Source organism: Cottoperca gobio, chromosome 5 (assembly GCF_900634415.1).
Source record: "Cottoperca gobio chromosome 5, fCotGob3.1, whole genome shotgun sequence".
In the NCBI taxonomy this organism is placed as follows: Eukaryota; Metazoa; Chordata; class Actinopteri; order Perciformes; family Bovichtidae; genus Cottoperca; species Cottoperca gobio.
Window position 1 is genome coordinate 29253844 of NC_041359.1, and position 16427 is coordinate 29270270.

The window sequence follows — 16427 nt, forward strand, 5'->3', positions numbered from 1 at the left end:
TTTTTCTTTCCTACATCCGGGTAACTTGACGATTTTGAGGGGCGGGGCCAACCTGTTGAATGCGAGGATTTACCGTAAATTATGGAGAAGGTAGGGAGAGCGTGACGTCACAGCGCGTCGCTGATTGGAGGAGAGTTGGGGGAGAGTGAGCGCGTCCGAAATATTAGAGCAGATCAAACCGAGGAGCCTCCAGTAGGAACCGACCGGGCACCGGAGAGAAAACACACCGGAGACACAGACAAGGGGATAAAGTGGACCGTTTCTCAACAACGGGTGGACTATACTGTGAAACAAGAACCTGAAGAAACACTCGTTTACCGCGCGGGTTTTAAATCTCTAACTAAGCTAACGCCTTTTTGTTTTTAACTTTAACGCTACTTGAAAAAGGACAAACATGCTCAGCTTCTGCCTCGTGTTGATTTTATCTGCCTCCGTGTTTTCAGAATCGGTAAGTTGTTTTACTAAACATTTCTAACTGAGTACAAGATTTTAAAAACTTTGTGTTCCCGTGTGGAGGCTGGCAGCGCTAGCTAAAGTATGCTAGTAGGTGAGCTCGTGAGGATGAGCCGTGAACGTGACTCTGCTTTGAGTTAACGGTTCCCCGTTTAAAGAAGATTAGTTGGGTAACTCACAATGTTGTTAGCCAGCTAGCTTCATTGCCAGATATGAGGTTAGTGTGTGTGTGTGTTGGTTTGGGGTGAGACACACACACACACACACACACACACACACACACACACACACACACACACACACACACACACACACACACACACACACAGCCTGCTGCTATTATCCAGTATGGGGCCCAGATGGATGGGGGGGGGTTAGCTGGCAAGTGACTTTTCCTGCCTCTGATGGGCCATTATCTGGGACATTTGAGCTGCTCTTTTAATGTATTTACATGAATGACTCTTAGCCACAGAGTCGTTTTTACCCCCTCTCCTTTTCAAAAGGGGGTGCACGCCAGACTGTCGATCACTTGTTATGGTCTTGGTGTGTGTTGGTGTGTCTCTAGTCGTTGTTGCTGGATATGATTTGTGAAGACATTCACAACAGTTTGGAAACTTAATTTATCTTGAGTTGTTCCCTCATCATCCAAAGTGATGACTATTCATAATCAGGTTTATTGCCATGTTTTCACATATTTAGGAATTGGCCGTGGTGTTTGAGCCATAACCATAAACATGGTAAGACAACATGGAAAGAGAGGAAAGTACTGCAAAATCCAAAACGCTTATGTTGGTATGACACACTCTCAGTGGGGGTCCCACCAAAAGATCCTCCTCCTGGGACCCCTGATACTTTGGGGATAAGTTAAACAGTGTCTTGTTGTGAAAAGCAACAGGCTGACTTAATGCCAGAAGAATGTGTGTGCCGAGGAGCCTCACTGAACTGGAGGTGGCTGACATTTTATAAATGTTACATCTGAAGGACCTAGATTTCTAACTTCATTTCTAAAAGTCATGTGCTGTAATTATTTGTCCATATGTGCTCAGTCCTGATGTGTCTGTGGGCTTTTCCATATTCTGTCACTTCTGTTTTGCTCTCCATCCTTTTTTATGAAGCATATAAATGCATGCTGTCCTGCCACCTTTATCCTACTGCCACGCAGGCTTCGTTTCATCGCTAACTATTAATGAAACGTGTTATTCAAACACCTGAGACTGTCGTGCTTTGCCCCAGTCCTGCTCTACCCAAAGAAATGCTAAGTGGTGGTAGTGTGTTTAGAATAACATGTGTGAACGGGGAGGGGTGATTATCATATGTATTACAAAGAAGAAAGGAACCATTTGGTCTGTAGTTGTTCTTTGTGGCGTGATTTATTGAATGTTTGGGCCTGAATTGGAGTCCGTACAGCGAAGGTTAATCCAAAATAGTTTGAAATACATTTATTACGCAGCAAAAAATAGTTTCTTTTCTTTGCAACTTTTCCGCATGATGGTGTGATGACGTTGGTGTGCATAATGGAGAAACTGGAGAATATATTTGATCATAGGGGTTTCAGGAAAGTAAGGACATACTATTTGTTATAGTTTAATTTAGTGGACTGGTCATCTCTTTTATTCTGGAACTCTAAATATTAGAATATATCTGGCGACATAAAAAATTCTAGATTCACTGCGGATGCTGTCGTTTATGTCCAATCTCATAATCTGCAGCTTTTGAATACACATGTCTAATTGTGTACGGGAGTACTAATACAGGCTCTCTGGATGCCACCCACACACACATGCATCCCCCCACCCCCCCCCCAGTTAGCACAGTTGGTCAGTATAAATGTTGTGAAAGTTCTGCAACACACTGACTTCACCATCATTCCAGACTGAAGTACATGCATGAAATATGTGTTGGACTTCAAGGGTTCAAATATACGAGTGTCAACATGCTTCACTGTGACAACTTGAAATTTCCCACGTTGAGCCAGAAGCGCCCGGACAACAATCCCAGATTGAAGAGCTGAACTTCGTCTGCCTTCAGGCTAAATCTCTCCACCTCGCCTTTACAATCTGTTGCATTCCTCAAAGCCTTGTAGCTTCTGCTTGCTCACTCTGCATCATCTCGTTGTCACCCCCACTCCCTTCCCCTCTCAGTCTTCTTTTTTTGATTCCCCCCTCTGGAATGTGACCTTTGGTGACCTTGACCGGCCCTCTTGAGGATTTCGCACACTTGGAGGGATCTCAATAGGGCCCTGGGGCCTTTTCATAAGGGACACTCTAGTGTGGACACACCTACAGCTTTCCCACCAAGTTGTGCTGTTTTTTAAATGAATGTTCTGCTCTTTCAAATGAGCTGTTACTTTCTAGATTTTTGCTGTGGCTTCTTTAGTCGTTCGTCTGTTCCCACTCTCCCTTTCTGTCTCTCTGATCAATTGTCATTCTTAGGAAGGCCTCTGCAGCTTTTCTTTCTGCACTTTCCTTTGATGGATACTTAGCCTCTGAGCTATGACGATCCTTCCCTCCCTCCCTGCAGCCCTTTCTTCTTCTCTACCCACTGAGGTCATTATTGGTATGTGGGTTTGGCGTTCCCAGCTAATCGATAACAATGTTCTGCTACCTGACAAAAGAACATGCTCTGAATGCGAAAAAGGCTTCTTTTTTTGGGAGCCACAGGCATGATTGGAATGTTTTTATCAATGGTCAGAGTTGCCTTTCTTATCAAGTAGATGCGAAGATACTTGATCTAATCCTGGGAAGTTATTGCTTAATTTAGTTAAGTCTTTTGCTGCCTGAGGTAGAACAAATCTTTCACCAGTCCACCATTTTGATTTCTGCCAGATATGCTGAGCTGTAGCTTTAGAGCTGTAGCCTTATCAGTTTTTCCAAGATAGACCGGGCCAAACAAATCCTGATCTTCATGCATTTTTCCATTGACCTCAGCATTTTCTGCACATGTATGGAAGCATATGTCCTTCATGAGCAAGTTTTGGATGAAGGGGACAGGGTAATAAAGAACAATAAGTAAAAGTCACATAAAAGCTAAGCTGCTGAACTGATTCTCATCTTTATTGTCAAACCTTTTGAATTGACTTTCTAATGAGTGGTGTCAAATCACCTTTTTTTTTTTTTAATTTACCAAATCTGCTTGTGATGGCAAGTGCGGTGGTTAATCGGGGTTAATCCATGTAGCTCCACCAAACCTCAGCCTGTTGCCTCTGGGCTGAGTCCATTTGTTATATCTTGTTGGAATGTCACTGGTTTTGCATTTAGCCCCGAATCATTTGCACGAGAATGAGCAAGGTTTTTTGAAGCACTTTTTTTTTTGTCTCTTTTGCATGATGGGGTGCACTGAAAGCCTGTGTGGTGAAAAGAGCACAGGGAAGGAGGGAGCATGATAAATAGTATCGCTAGGATGTAATAATGGTTCCTGCATTGCTGTCCGCTGGTCTATAAAATCCCTTTGGGCCGAGGAATGTTGGCACAGAGAGAGGAGGTTTTTGTCCTTCCTGCCTTCGATGAAGAGCAGTAGAGAACCTGATCCCCCCCCCCCCCTCCACCCCTCTTCAACCACTACATATTCTGGCAGTTGTAACGGGAACTATATGAATACATTTTAGGGCAGAAGTCGACCATAAACCCCCCCCCCCCCCCCCCCCCATTGTGGTTTTATCACTTTCATACAACTTTCTTTTTTTGGTGCTAAAGCCACTTTCTAGTTAAACATAGCCTGGAACCTTTACACGAGGGTAAAGGACTGCAGCTAACTATTGGTTTCATCTATTAATCTCTGTCCTCAAAGATTCAGTTTTCAAATATATTTGACACATTTAAGAAGCTGGAACCATTGACAAATTACTTAAGGCAAATAATTGATTCAAATAGTTGCCGATTCAATTTCTGTTGTTTGAGCAATTTAAACTGATTTCTAATTTTATGGTAAACTGATGCAACTACGCACACACGCAACACTTTGAAAGGGTGACACCACTATGTTTTTTGCAATGGATTCATTGACTAATTGTTTCACCTCTACCAGCGTGTGAAAGTAAAAACAAATATTTAAGACCTCATAACCAAAAGCCCACTCTGAGAAACATGCATCTTAACACAGCAGTCTTCCCTCCCCATTCTTGAAAAGGGAAAGCTGTTAAAATATATAGGAGGCCGTGGCAGAACATGGAATATGAGCCTTGCTGTGTTTCCACTGGGAAATGTATCGGTGAGCCTGAAGGGAGGCTGTTTGATGGCGGCCCATGATACCCCAGTGTTTCCCCTACCATTGTCTTGGCCGGGCGAAATTCAAGGTGTTTTTTTCTTCTTTTTTCTCAAATTTCAAAATAAATTATATATTTTTTTTTATCCACAACTCACTTTTCACACTCACAGGTCTCTTTTATTAAATAAACTAAACTTGATCTAATTTATGTGCACGTTTCAGTTTGTACTGTCTACTTTGCGCATTGACATTCTCTCCTTCGGCTCCGTTTTTCGAAGGGCGGGGCTTCGCAGCTGGCACACACACCTTGTTCCAGGCCTGAAGCAGGACTGTTAGCAACCATCAGTGCTGATGCACTTAGTGGTTTTTCCCCCCAAGCCAAACAGATGTATCTGACTCGAAAATTGGATGGCGGAGCATGAAATGTAATAATCAAAATGCTCCACCCTAGGGCTGGGCAACAAATTCAGATATCCCAATAATGTTGACTTAATATCTCGATCTGTAATGGTGTGTGTGTGTGTGTGTGTGTGTGACGCCAATGGTAAAAGTGTAAAATATCCCCACAATAGGAATATAACCCTTTTTTTTTTTTTTACATGCATCAAGAGCCATGCTGCGTTAATTTGAACCCCTCTATAAACCAGGTTCTTTTAAACATACTTCTTACATACAAGTAAGCGGTTGGGGCTACTTTTAGAAGACTTCACTGCAGGATATCTCAGCAGCTGAAGTCAAGCCATGAACCTAGAAGAACCATCGCAGCAGTTGTTGGTGGTTTGGCCCAAACTCTTAATTACGTGGCTCAGTTGTAGAGCGGAGAGGAATGTGGTGGCTGACGGAGTAGCCAAGGTCTTGGCTACTTAACTGACCCACACGGAGAGACGCATTCCTCAGTCTGCCAAACTGAACAGCAGCGTACACCGCTTAATGCAGTCGATCGCAGATACTAACGCTCCAGTCTGTTTGTCTTTTTTAAGGAATTGTCTGACATTTTTTGGGAGATACTATCAATACCTCTCGTATGTGGTAAGGTTAGCTTAGCATAAAGAGCCTGGCTCTATGTGGTAAGGTTAGCTTAGCATAAAGAGCCTGGCTCTATGTGGTAAGGTTAGCTTAGCATAAAGAGCCTGGCTCTATGTGGTAAGGTTAGCTTAGCATAAAGAGCCTGGCTCTATGTGGTAAGGTTAGCTTAGCATAAAGAGCCTGGCTCTATGTGGTAAGGTTAGCTTAGCATAAAGAGTCTGGCTCTGTCCAAAGGTAACATGGAAATGGTCTGGCACTAAACAACCCATGTACCAGAACAAGTTTATTTCCCTTAAAGTTGTGTCTCTGATGCTAGTTATTCATAATGTGAGCCAGGCCGATTCATGGTTTAATATGTGATGATAGAGTTGAATATTAACCACCAGCATAAGAAAAGGATCCTTTAGCCATTCGTTAATCAACGACTGGAGAACATTTAATTTGTCTTGCACTGTAATGTAAAATAACATGAGACTTGTTCATGGTGCGTCTGGCATCTGTTTTTTACAATCTAAATTAAGCTAAAGTGATACTTACTGCTATTATGAACTAGAAATTGAACTGAACCACAGTTTATGAAGGATAAAGAGTCGATTTAATCGTCTCCGCTTGGAAATGAATTGGGCTCTTTGTGACCTTATCCCACTAGGAATGAATAGACATCCTCACGTGTCCAAAAACACTCAAATCTAAATAAGTAAGTGCAATGACTCATTCATGCTTCTTTTCAGACTTTTATTAAACAGAGTTGATTTGTCTGAGATGGATATTTCCTGTTTTCCTGCCTTGTTCTTATTATTTCCTGCCACTTAAAGCCTCAAGCTGATCTTTTAGCTGATAACTCCTCAGTAGCTCACATTTGGTCTATTGGGCTGTAATGTCTTTTGATCTAAGGCAGTGATATGCTTGCCTGAGGGAGTGACATCAAAGAGATGGGGAAAGTAGGGAAGACATTATAGGCATGGCATCTGTAAGAGTTTGACTCGCTGCAGGCATTCGGCTTATTTGACCATCAGTCATGGATTTGGGAAATCATCCAATTGACATGGCAGGATGGCCTCATCGGTGGGAGGAAGTGACCAATAAAGGGCATTACGATAAGACTGGGGACGTTCCCTCTGGAGGCGCTCATCAAAACGCAATTAGGCTTATCAGTAGAGATTGAATCAACACTGTCCGCTGCACAGCTGGCCGTCTGTTCGGCTTCAGTTTTATCTGTCAGGAAAAAAGCCAAATGCAAAGCAAGAGGCCATTGTCAAAGCTAAATGCAACAAGATTACTCACTTTGCGGAGTAATCTTTGTCTTTGGGGCAACAAGAGCTGTGTAGTAATTATGTCCAGAGTTGCGACTAAGTTGACTAATGGATTTAGTCCTTTGGCAGAAAAATAATGGACGACTGTTTCGATAAGCAATTAATGGCTAAATTTAATTCAAACATGGCAGAAAATGCCATTTTCTTTGCACGGAGTTGGACATTTTTCACTTCTTACATTTTATACACAAACTATTAAGCCCTAATTCTGTTTCTAGATCCATCATGTAAGCGCTCATCTGTACGTTGTCATGGTAAAGGCTGCTGTGTGTAATGTTGCCGTAGTCTCACATGGTGCTGGTAGGTGGAAATACTGCTATAGATAGACCGGGCGTAGGTAGAAGGAATCTAGAGCTCGCCTGTCAGAGCAAAAAGCAAAGGTAGGTGTGTTTTTGAGTTCCAGTGAAGTCCAGCATGCAGTGCTGTTGTAGGTGTTTATCAAAGGAGAAAATGAGGCCCATAATGGAAATATTCACTGGGTCATTTTCAGACCTTGTGCAGGACGGTATGTAGAAGCAGCACCAGGGCTTTGCTCTGTTAACATCATAAAGTTAAGTATTTTATTCAAAGTAATGAGTCCATAATAGATCACTCTTTATTAGGCCCTTTGGATACCATAAACGTGTGTGTGTGTGTGTGAAGGTCCATGTCACATATACAGTATTTGTGTGTCCTTTCTTTTAGTGGAGTTACATCAGGGGTCAGAAGTGCATCTTAAAAGCATACAAAGCGACACCAAAAATGATGCAAATCCTGCTGGTATCACCCGGCAAGAGGGGGAGGGGGTGAGAGAAGTTGAAAAACAGGATGGGGAAAATGGAGGGAGTGAAAAGAGTTGGCAGACGATTATTGGAAGATTATGAATCCTGACTATCTTCCATATTAGTTTTTGACCCCTGAGCTCATCTCAAGCCAACAATGGCAGCTGAATATCACATGAAAGGTTATAAAACAACTATAATTGTCTTCTTCTTTTAAAAGGTCAAGAGACATTGGACATCACAAAGAATAAGGAAGCACATTCCTGTGTGCTGGTGTTTCTTTTCTGTCTTTTCATACTTTGTACCTCCTCCACGCCACCGTGTGAATGGACCAGATGCCGCTCTGTGTGCCGGCAGATGGAGGGATTGTTTCCCCAGTTTAATGCAGGGAGGCTGCTGGAGGCTTATCCCCGGTTACCTTGGTCATTGATATGCTCTTGAGGAGTCCACTGGCATTGTTTGGTGTCAATGCAAGGGACAGACCCAAAGGCTGGGTGGCGGGTGTCTTGACAGACTGCCTTTCAGTGAATGCGTACACATGGGGGAACTGGAAAGTTTAGGACCTCCATGCTGAGATAGGCAGGATAAACAAGGACGGGACGGGACAAGAGGCTAGACTGAGGGGTTAAGCGTGCTGCAAGACGGGAAACAACACGTTTTTATGAACTGTAGGGAGGCTTTCCTTCATCGGACCATATCGACAACAAACATAAGATGCTCCTGAACAAAAGTTAATTCTCTGCAGAGGTGAGAAAATGACAAATTGTGGAAATCTGACTAAAATTATGAATTATTTGTAATAAATGGAGTAAAGCACTGATCATTTAATCTACAAATATATTTATGATCAATTACTCGTTTTATTCCAAATATTCTCTACTTCTAGTTTCCTTTTCGTGAGAATATGCTGCTTTTCTTTTTTACTCATGAAGTGGTAAACCTCAAGGTTCAAAGGATTTATTGTCATAAGCACAAAAGCCACAGCGCAGTTGTTGGCAGTGAAAATATTAAGTCCCAGGCTCCTCCAACCATGAGGAGTATACCTAAGGCCTAAAAAAAAAAAGAAGAAATAAAATGGTGGAAGACATCTTGGTGCACGTGTAGATAGAAAACTGTAGAAAGAAATACCTGAATATCTTTTTAGGTTTTAGACTGTTGGTTAAACAAAACATGACATTTGTAGACGTCACCTTGGACTTTTTCACATCTGTGGCATTTTACAGTAAAGGCCAAAGAATGAAGTGATTAATGAAAGAGTAATCGTTAGTTGCCGCCCTAGTTATGAATGTCCTTTTTGTTGTTGGAGAAATGGAAAGTGGTTTGCAGTCCATAGTTTGATTTCCATAGTACAAATCAGTTTATCACACAATGGAGCTGTTTTTCAATTCACATCCGACGCAATGATGTCGAGGTCACACGGTCCATGGTCTCGAGAGTTTTGTGGATGTTTTTCTTTAGGGCACAGCTGAATGAGCTCTGAAATCAAGAGGCTTTTCATTAAACGAGGGAAAGCTAGAACTAGGAGGAGGTTTGATGAAATGCCAAAACCTTTACTGACCAGATCCTTCGTGCTTTGGAAACCAAGAGTGGTGAACTCCATTGTTGTGGTACAATACTCCATTAAATGCTTAACATGACGTGCGTCACTACCGCAAACGGAGATATTGGTTCCCAATTCTCTCCATCAAATCCATTTGGTTTGGCTGAAATCCACATCCGGCTGCTTATCAGCCATTGCACATTAGTCAGAATACATGAGGCTGTGAATCACTTATGGGAGGACAAAATGTTGACGTGTTCGGGGCGTACGAGGCTGACAAATAATGTGGTTAACCAACTTCAAGGCAAAAGATTTCCCTCTGAAATGAGATTTAAATGTTGCCGTAATGATGCCATGGACATATTTTGGTTTCTCCCATTCGCAGATACTAATCATGATATCTACAGTCTTGGTGCTCTTTGTTCATTTACTGTACTGTGAGGGGTGTGGTTTAGATGACGGTGTAAGTGTTTGGTTTGTGGAGTAATGCAGTAACTCATCGCTTCCATCCTATGTAGGGTGTTTAACAGGTCTTCAGGCTGTTCTGGCTCACACAGGTTGTTACTTCCTGTTTCTGCTCTCTGTTGTACGTGTGCTGTTCCTGAATACATTCCTGGATTTGGGAACACAGTGAGCTTGTTTTTGTCCTTGCAGACAGGGACTTGGCCTGAATCCCATCCTGGTTTTGCTTCCTTGTAGAATATAGTAAAGATGGAATATCCCCCCACATCTGAGAGTAAATTCAGGGTCTGACATCATAACGAGTCCTTCAGCTTTTGATCTTCTTCTTCCTGCTCTCTTACTGAATATAACCTGGCGGGTTGGAACAGGTCTCAGTCCGCCTGTCAGACTGGTGTTTTTAAAAGTCTGTAAATGGAGTTTGTTTGCATCCACATTTCACCGTAGGGGGGGTTTAAAGGTCAGGGGCAGCCAGTAAGAAGGTTTATTGACACCTGTGGACACCGACCGGGATGAACATGGCGGCTTTTCTGGGTATTGAACCTGTCGTTCACTTATCAGACAAACTACTGGAAGTCAAATGCACAAATGGTAAAACTACTCGGCTGAACAGAAGATATATATTTTTGTGAAATTGAAAATATTTTAAGATTAGTATACAATTTAACATATGGAGAATAAAGTTTTTAAAAGTAGCAGTATAAATACTTTCCCTGTAATTATTACAAAGTTTTATCCAGGAAAGCCATTAAACTATTAACAAAATACAGACCTGTGTAATAAAGTGTTACATAAAGTGATATTAGATTTCAACTTTATATTATTTGTAGAGTAATCAGGACCGTGTGGGGGTTGATTGACAGTCTGGTACCAGACATGTCATTTTGATTAAAAGTTTTTCTAAATCTTTATTGGTGCATGAAATTATTTGACACCAACTTTTGTCCCATTCACTTCAAACTAGTGAGAAAGACATGAGTGCATACATTCCTTTAATCTAGTGTGATCAAGCTGCTCCAACCACAAAGTAGTATTCAGAGTAAACAATCCTTAAGGAATGAGGTAGATATTAGTGTTTGAATGAATATGACTCATGCTGACATACATGATTGAATAAGTCTGACTCGGATAGATCCATGTTATCATCTGAATGAGCGTGATTCCTATAATGTGACTCAGCGGGCTTGTTCCAGCACACCGCAGCAGCCGTCAACTTCTGTCTGAATGGTAGCGAGGAAATGAAGAGCCAGTCACCATTTTAAGGCTTAGGATTAGGTACACGCACACACTCGCAAAGACACGCAGGCATGCACACACAGGATCACAGCTCCCCTGTGTCCATGTAGAGGGTTTAAATGAGGACATAATGGAGCAGTGATCAGCAACCAGGCGGACTTGTACCCCAGGGGGTTACTCCTATAGTTGCCACGGGATGCATGGAAACATTGTGGAGAAGGGAAACTAATTTAAAACGTGTGGATTTCTTTTTAACGAATCATAATGCTAACTTAAAGAGGAAAATAAACACAAATAAAATGAGTTTGGTGTTGATCTTTGTGTAGTAATAAGCTAGTTACTAAGGTAGACTGTCTGAACTGTACGTGAGAACTAGTTGGCAAGCGAAGTGCATAAGTCAAACTGGTAAACGATAGAAATGGTTAGCTAAAAGTAAACAATAACAATGGATAAAAATAAACAATGGCTAAAAGTAAACAATAACAATGGATCTATTTGAGCTCATCTGGCTGTGACTGTTTGGGGTATCATAGAATTTTTAGGAAAAACTGTAATGGAGGATTTAAAACTTTGTCTTTTCTTTTGATGCTGTGCTTCTTAGTCGGTCACAAACACAGGCAGACAGAACAATAATTAATAAATGTATTTAAAAACAATGAAAATGTAAGAAGGCAGCCCGCCTTGTTGCTGAGAGGATCACAGTAAAATGGCCGCCCTTGTTTGATTGTGACTGACTGATTGTGGCAGTCACAATCACAATGGGGCATCCCCCCTTCTTCTCCTCCATATAGGCTACTTTGAAGGTAATCCCCAGCCTCTCCTTTTAAAACACACATCGTTACTATGCCAAGTATTTGAGAACACACACGCATAACCCTTAAAATGAAGCGACGACTCGGATGGAAGTAATTATGGGGAGAACTCATGAGGTCAACAAAACTGTGTTTGAGAGCGAGAGTAACCGAGGATGTTGTGGGATGGATTCATGTTTCCAATGTAATTTGTGGTCGGCTTTTGTTCTCTGCCGGCTCGGCTCTCTAGTTTCTTCAGTTTTGTTTCTGCCTCTGAACTCACGACATCGTGTCCGTCTCATTGTGAGCATGTGATCGTAGTTTTCTTTTCAGGCCTGGTTCAGCAGCAGAATCCTTTTCATGCACATGTTGCTTTGATTTAGGCAAAAGTCAAATGTCAATCACAAGTTTTTTAAAACGGGGAAATAATCACATTTAAGAGAATATTGAACAGAGAAATGCAGCAAATCTTTACATTTAAGAAGCTGGAATTGAGAATTTCTCAATTTTAAGATTATTTTTCTTTGTCTGGTAAAATGTCAGACAATAGAGAGAAATGTCCGTCCCAGTTTGTCAGAGTCCAATGTGATGTCTTTAAATGTCTTGCTTTGTCAGTCCGACACCCAAAGATCTTCACTTTGATGTGATGTCAAACAGAAAAGCAGGAAATCATATTTGAAAGACTAAAAACAACATTTTCATGAAACTTTACTGCTTCATCGATTTTAGCTTTTATAAAAAGGTTGCAGATTATTGTTCCTTCGATCAGCTAATCGTGAAATAAAAAACTAATGTTCTATAATATACAAATAAATGAATCTGCAATGATTTCATTACTGCCTTATGTTATAAACAAAACATCAAGATCTTCTCCACGTTTTATAACGAATGTGACAGAAGAGGCTTGTTGTTGATGTCACGTTACTTTAGTCTGGAAAGACTTTAAAGCTTTTGAACGAGCTGCTCGGCCAGTTTAGGACCCGATGTTGATCTTTTCTCGCCTCGTTTTACCTCCACCTCCTGTTTAGTGTGGCCTCGTGCTCATTAAGTGTGTGTGTGTGTGTGTGTTTAATCCTGTTCACGCTGCTTACTGAGCAAATGGTCAATGAAATTAAGTGTGCTAATGTGATTAGAGGAGGTTGATGTGTCTTCGTTATGTTAATCTTCACAGTGATTAGAGCGACAGTAGCTTCACAGGCTGGCCGGGAGGTCGCTTTATTCATTCAGGCTGCAACTCACTATTATTTTCACTATTAATTGGGCTATAAAATATCTCAACATGGTAAAGTAAGAGGGGGAAATTAGATGATAAAAGATTTATACATCTCTATCTGAACAGGATTTCTCCCGATTATTAAAATGTCAGATTGCTCATTACAATTACGAAAACGATTTTAAATGTCTTGTTTTGTTCAACCAATGATTCAAACCTCCAAAGATGTTGAATTTACTTTCTAACCTGACAAAGAAAAGCAGCAAATCCTCCAACTTGAAGAAGCTGGATCTAAATCCCTGTTCTGTCATCTTTGCTTGAAATATCGCATCAGCTTTTAATTATTTGTTTAAAAAGCTAGTTTCAGTTTAGAGTTTATGAATATTGGACTCTTTTGTGCTTCATTTCATTGTAAACTCGATATGTTTTAGGTTTTAATCTGCAGTAGAAATGTAGAATTAGGGTCATTAACATCTTTTTGATTGTTCTAATTGTCTTATTCTGAAAGGACCAAACGTTGAGGCTAGTTAACCCTCGACATTGTGTTCAGGTGGATTTAAATATGTAGTTGAATTGCACTCGTCACTCGTCCTCCAGCTTGAACTGCCTCATGGCTCTTTGTGAGGAGAGTTCTTTATTATACATGTCGTCCCTTTTTTGTATCAGATAAAGAGAAACTCTACAGTAGTTGTGGCCCCAGCCGTCACAAAGTGTCCTGCTCCATGTTGTGACTGTCTGTATCCCTCTGACCCCTACGTCTCCGGTGTCCCAGCAGGTGAGGGAGACGGAGACATGGATGCCCATGAAGACCACACAGACGGTCGCCATGTCTACACACCATGACAACCTGGAGTCCTCAGGAGACTCGCCCAACGGCTCCGACTTCGGCTTCACAGATGACGATGACGAAGACGGCTCGGACGGCTCGGACGACTTGGACGGCGGGGAGGGAGATTACTACGACGATGACTATGACTATGAGGAAGAGGAAGAGTACGACGAGTTCTCTGGATCCGGTGACGGAGGTCAGCCTCTAAAAATACTTGCGTTTTAAATCTATTTAAATTAAAATGGGATGTTTATCTCGTAATCGTGGAGCTGCTGTTGAGTTTTATATAAAACTATTGAGGTTAAACGAAGAATCTGTTTCTCCCACAGCAACAACTGTGTCGCCCGCAAGAGAGTCCAAACCCTCTGTGAAGGTGAGACTTTATTTAAGATAAAAATGTAAGTTCGGTTTATTGGCTTTGACAGCCGGATGGTGTTTTTAAACTCTTTCTCTTCGTCCTCAGCCGGATGTGAACGACAACAAGATCCCAGAGGTGGTGCGGCCAACCGTCAACGAGGTGGACGTCGTCCGGGAGAGTAACGAAATTCCCCGACTGAATAATGAGGCGGAGCCCAGCGAGGAGCACCCGTCCAACGTCCTCATGTCCCACGCCAGCGACGACAGCATCTTCAACAAGACGGAGGTCCTCGCAGGTCAGTGCGCATCCTGATGGTTGTCCGTGCGGAAACAATTTTGCGTTTTGAAAGGAAACGTAAAAACATTCAAGAAAGAAGTCCTTGAGAAATAAGTCTGTTGGCCGACGATGTGCTGGGATTTATTTATATTCATGATGATAATAAAAGCATGAAAACATTTCCTCAGCTGTGGATTCAAACAACGTTACTATTAAACTGTTAGATCTGACGCTCGCCTAAATGACAGCGGAGATCAATTCAAAAATACGTTGTTAAAGTTATTTAGTTACTGTTGCTGCACATATTTCATGCTCGTCCGCGGTGAGAAGATGGTGACGTTTTGTAGAAGCTCGCTGACGAACACGTTGCATATCCTGTCAGAACTTCACAATAAAAGTCCATTTAAAAGCGTTTGATGTGAAGCTGCAGCAATAGGAAATATTCAGTTTGCTTTAGCAACTTAAGTCATGTTTTCAACTCGTATCACTGCAAATACAGAACTATTGCAATACGTTCACGCACGGGCCGTCGTGTTTCCTCCTCAGACGACAGACGAGCTCCAACATTCACACTTACTACAGAGATGAAGGGCGGCGGCTGCAACGCCCGCGCTGAGTTAAAGAATTGACATCTGATTTTAAACATTACAATTAATCTGATTATTTGGATCAGTTTGGGACTTGGAGTCTTATATTTGGTGAGTTGCATCCTCATGCTCTTCTCGTACTTTAAAGACGTCTCTCTGCTCTTCTCCTCCAGCTCTGATCGCGGGCGGCGCCGTCGGCTTGATGTTCGCCGTCCTCCTCATCCTCCTCCTCATCTACCGCATGAAGAAGAAGGACGAGGGCAGCTACGACTTGGGGAAGAAGCCCATCTACAAGAAAGCCCCCACCACAGAGATCTACGCATAATGACCTCCTCCCACCCCCCACCCCCCCCTCCGCCACACACACACACCTCACTCTTAACCCTTAAAAAACCCCAATCAGGGCCAGTGCCTGGCCTCAGTGCCTCATCATCTTCATCATACCTCCTCCTCACTTTCTTCAGCATTGATAACGAATCAGGAGAGAAGCCCCGACAACACAATCGATTGACTGACTCCTCCTCCCTGATGTATGCTAACATTGTTGGTGCTCTCTTAACCAATCAGAGGCTTTGTTGGTCCTCTCGTCCCTCTTCTGGTTTTGTAAAACATGGAATACGGAGCAACAGGAGTGGACTATTTCAGCTGCGGTACACGTGATCACTTCATGTCTTTGTTTTTATGACTTTTGTCCCCGCGGAAGACTCGTACCTCCAGTTTCTCTTCTGTCCCCACGTCCCGTTAAAACACTAACACTGTGCAATGATGCTTCGTCTCGTATGGTACGCATTAACAGTCCCCTTATTTATTTTCCCTCTCTGTTGTTCCTCTCAACCCGTTCCCTTGAACCGCAGCTTCTCACATTACTGTAGCAAATGACTTATGTGAACGTTTTTATTAGAATTTTTTTTAAAGAACTTGTAATGCTGAGAGATTTCATTTTTTTTTCTATTAAACATCCCATCATGATGGGAAAGAATTGAGCTCGTTGTTCAAATTCATTTTGATAGCAAATATACATGACTGTGTAGTTTTATTCTCCGTGTGATAATAAACCAGGGGCAGCCGGTGTTTGTGCTGACGTTGGACCAGTCGGTACGTTCTCTTTAAAACGACCTGAAAATATATATTTTTTTTTATCTAAAACTTTGCGGCATGTTTTTGTATTTCCTCCTTTGGGGAAAGTCTCATCAGTCTGGCACCTCGACGCCGGAGAAGTAAGCTAAACTAATCCTGTATGACCCGACACACACACACACACATACACACACACACACACAGCAGTGTGTTGTGGAGAGAACTTTAAAAGCCTGGAAGATGTTTTACCACTATAATGAACACCGCTGGGTTTGTTTTCTGTTATTATGGAGAACTCGACTGGA

The 16427-nt window shown here is 42.0% G+C and overlaps 1 protein-coding gene across 2 annotated transcripts; it reads left to right on the forward strand.

Moving 5' to 3' along the window:
* The first annotated feature begins 162 nt into the window (after positions 1-162).
* Positions 163-16028, forward strand: sdc4 (syndecan 4). Of its 2 annotated transcripts, none has more exons than XM_029432235.1 (5): positions 163-448; positions 13768-14020; positions 14154-14197; positions 14288-14477; positions 15219-16028. In XM_029432235.1, exons 1-5 carry the CDS (start codon positions 395-397, stop codon positions 15368-15370), a joined length of 693 nt encoding a protein of 230 aa, XP_029288095.1. In that variant the 5' UTR covers positions 163-394; the 3' UTR covers positions 15371-16028. The 2 variants fall into 2 exon arrangements, with proteins under 2 accessions (XP_029288095.1, XP_029288096.1); XM_029432236.1 differs by having other exon boundaries at positions 164-448; positions 13771-14020.
* Positions 16029-16427: the final 399 nt, after the last annotated feature.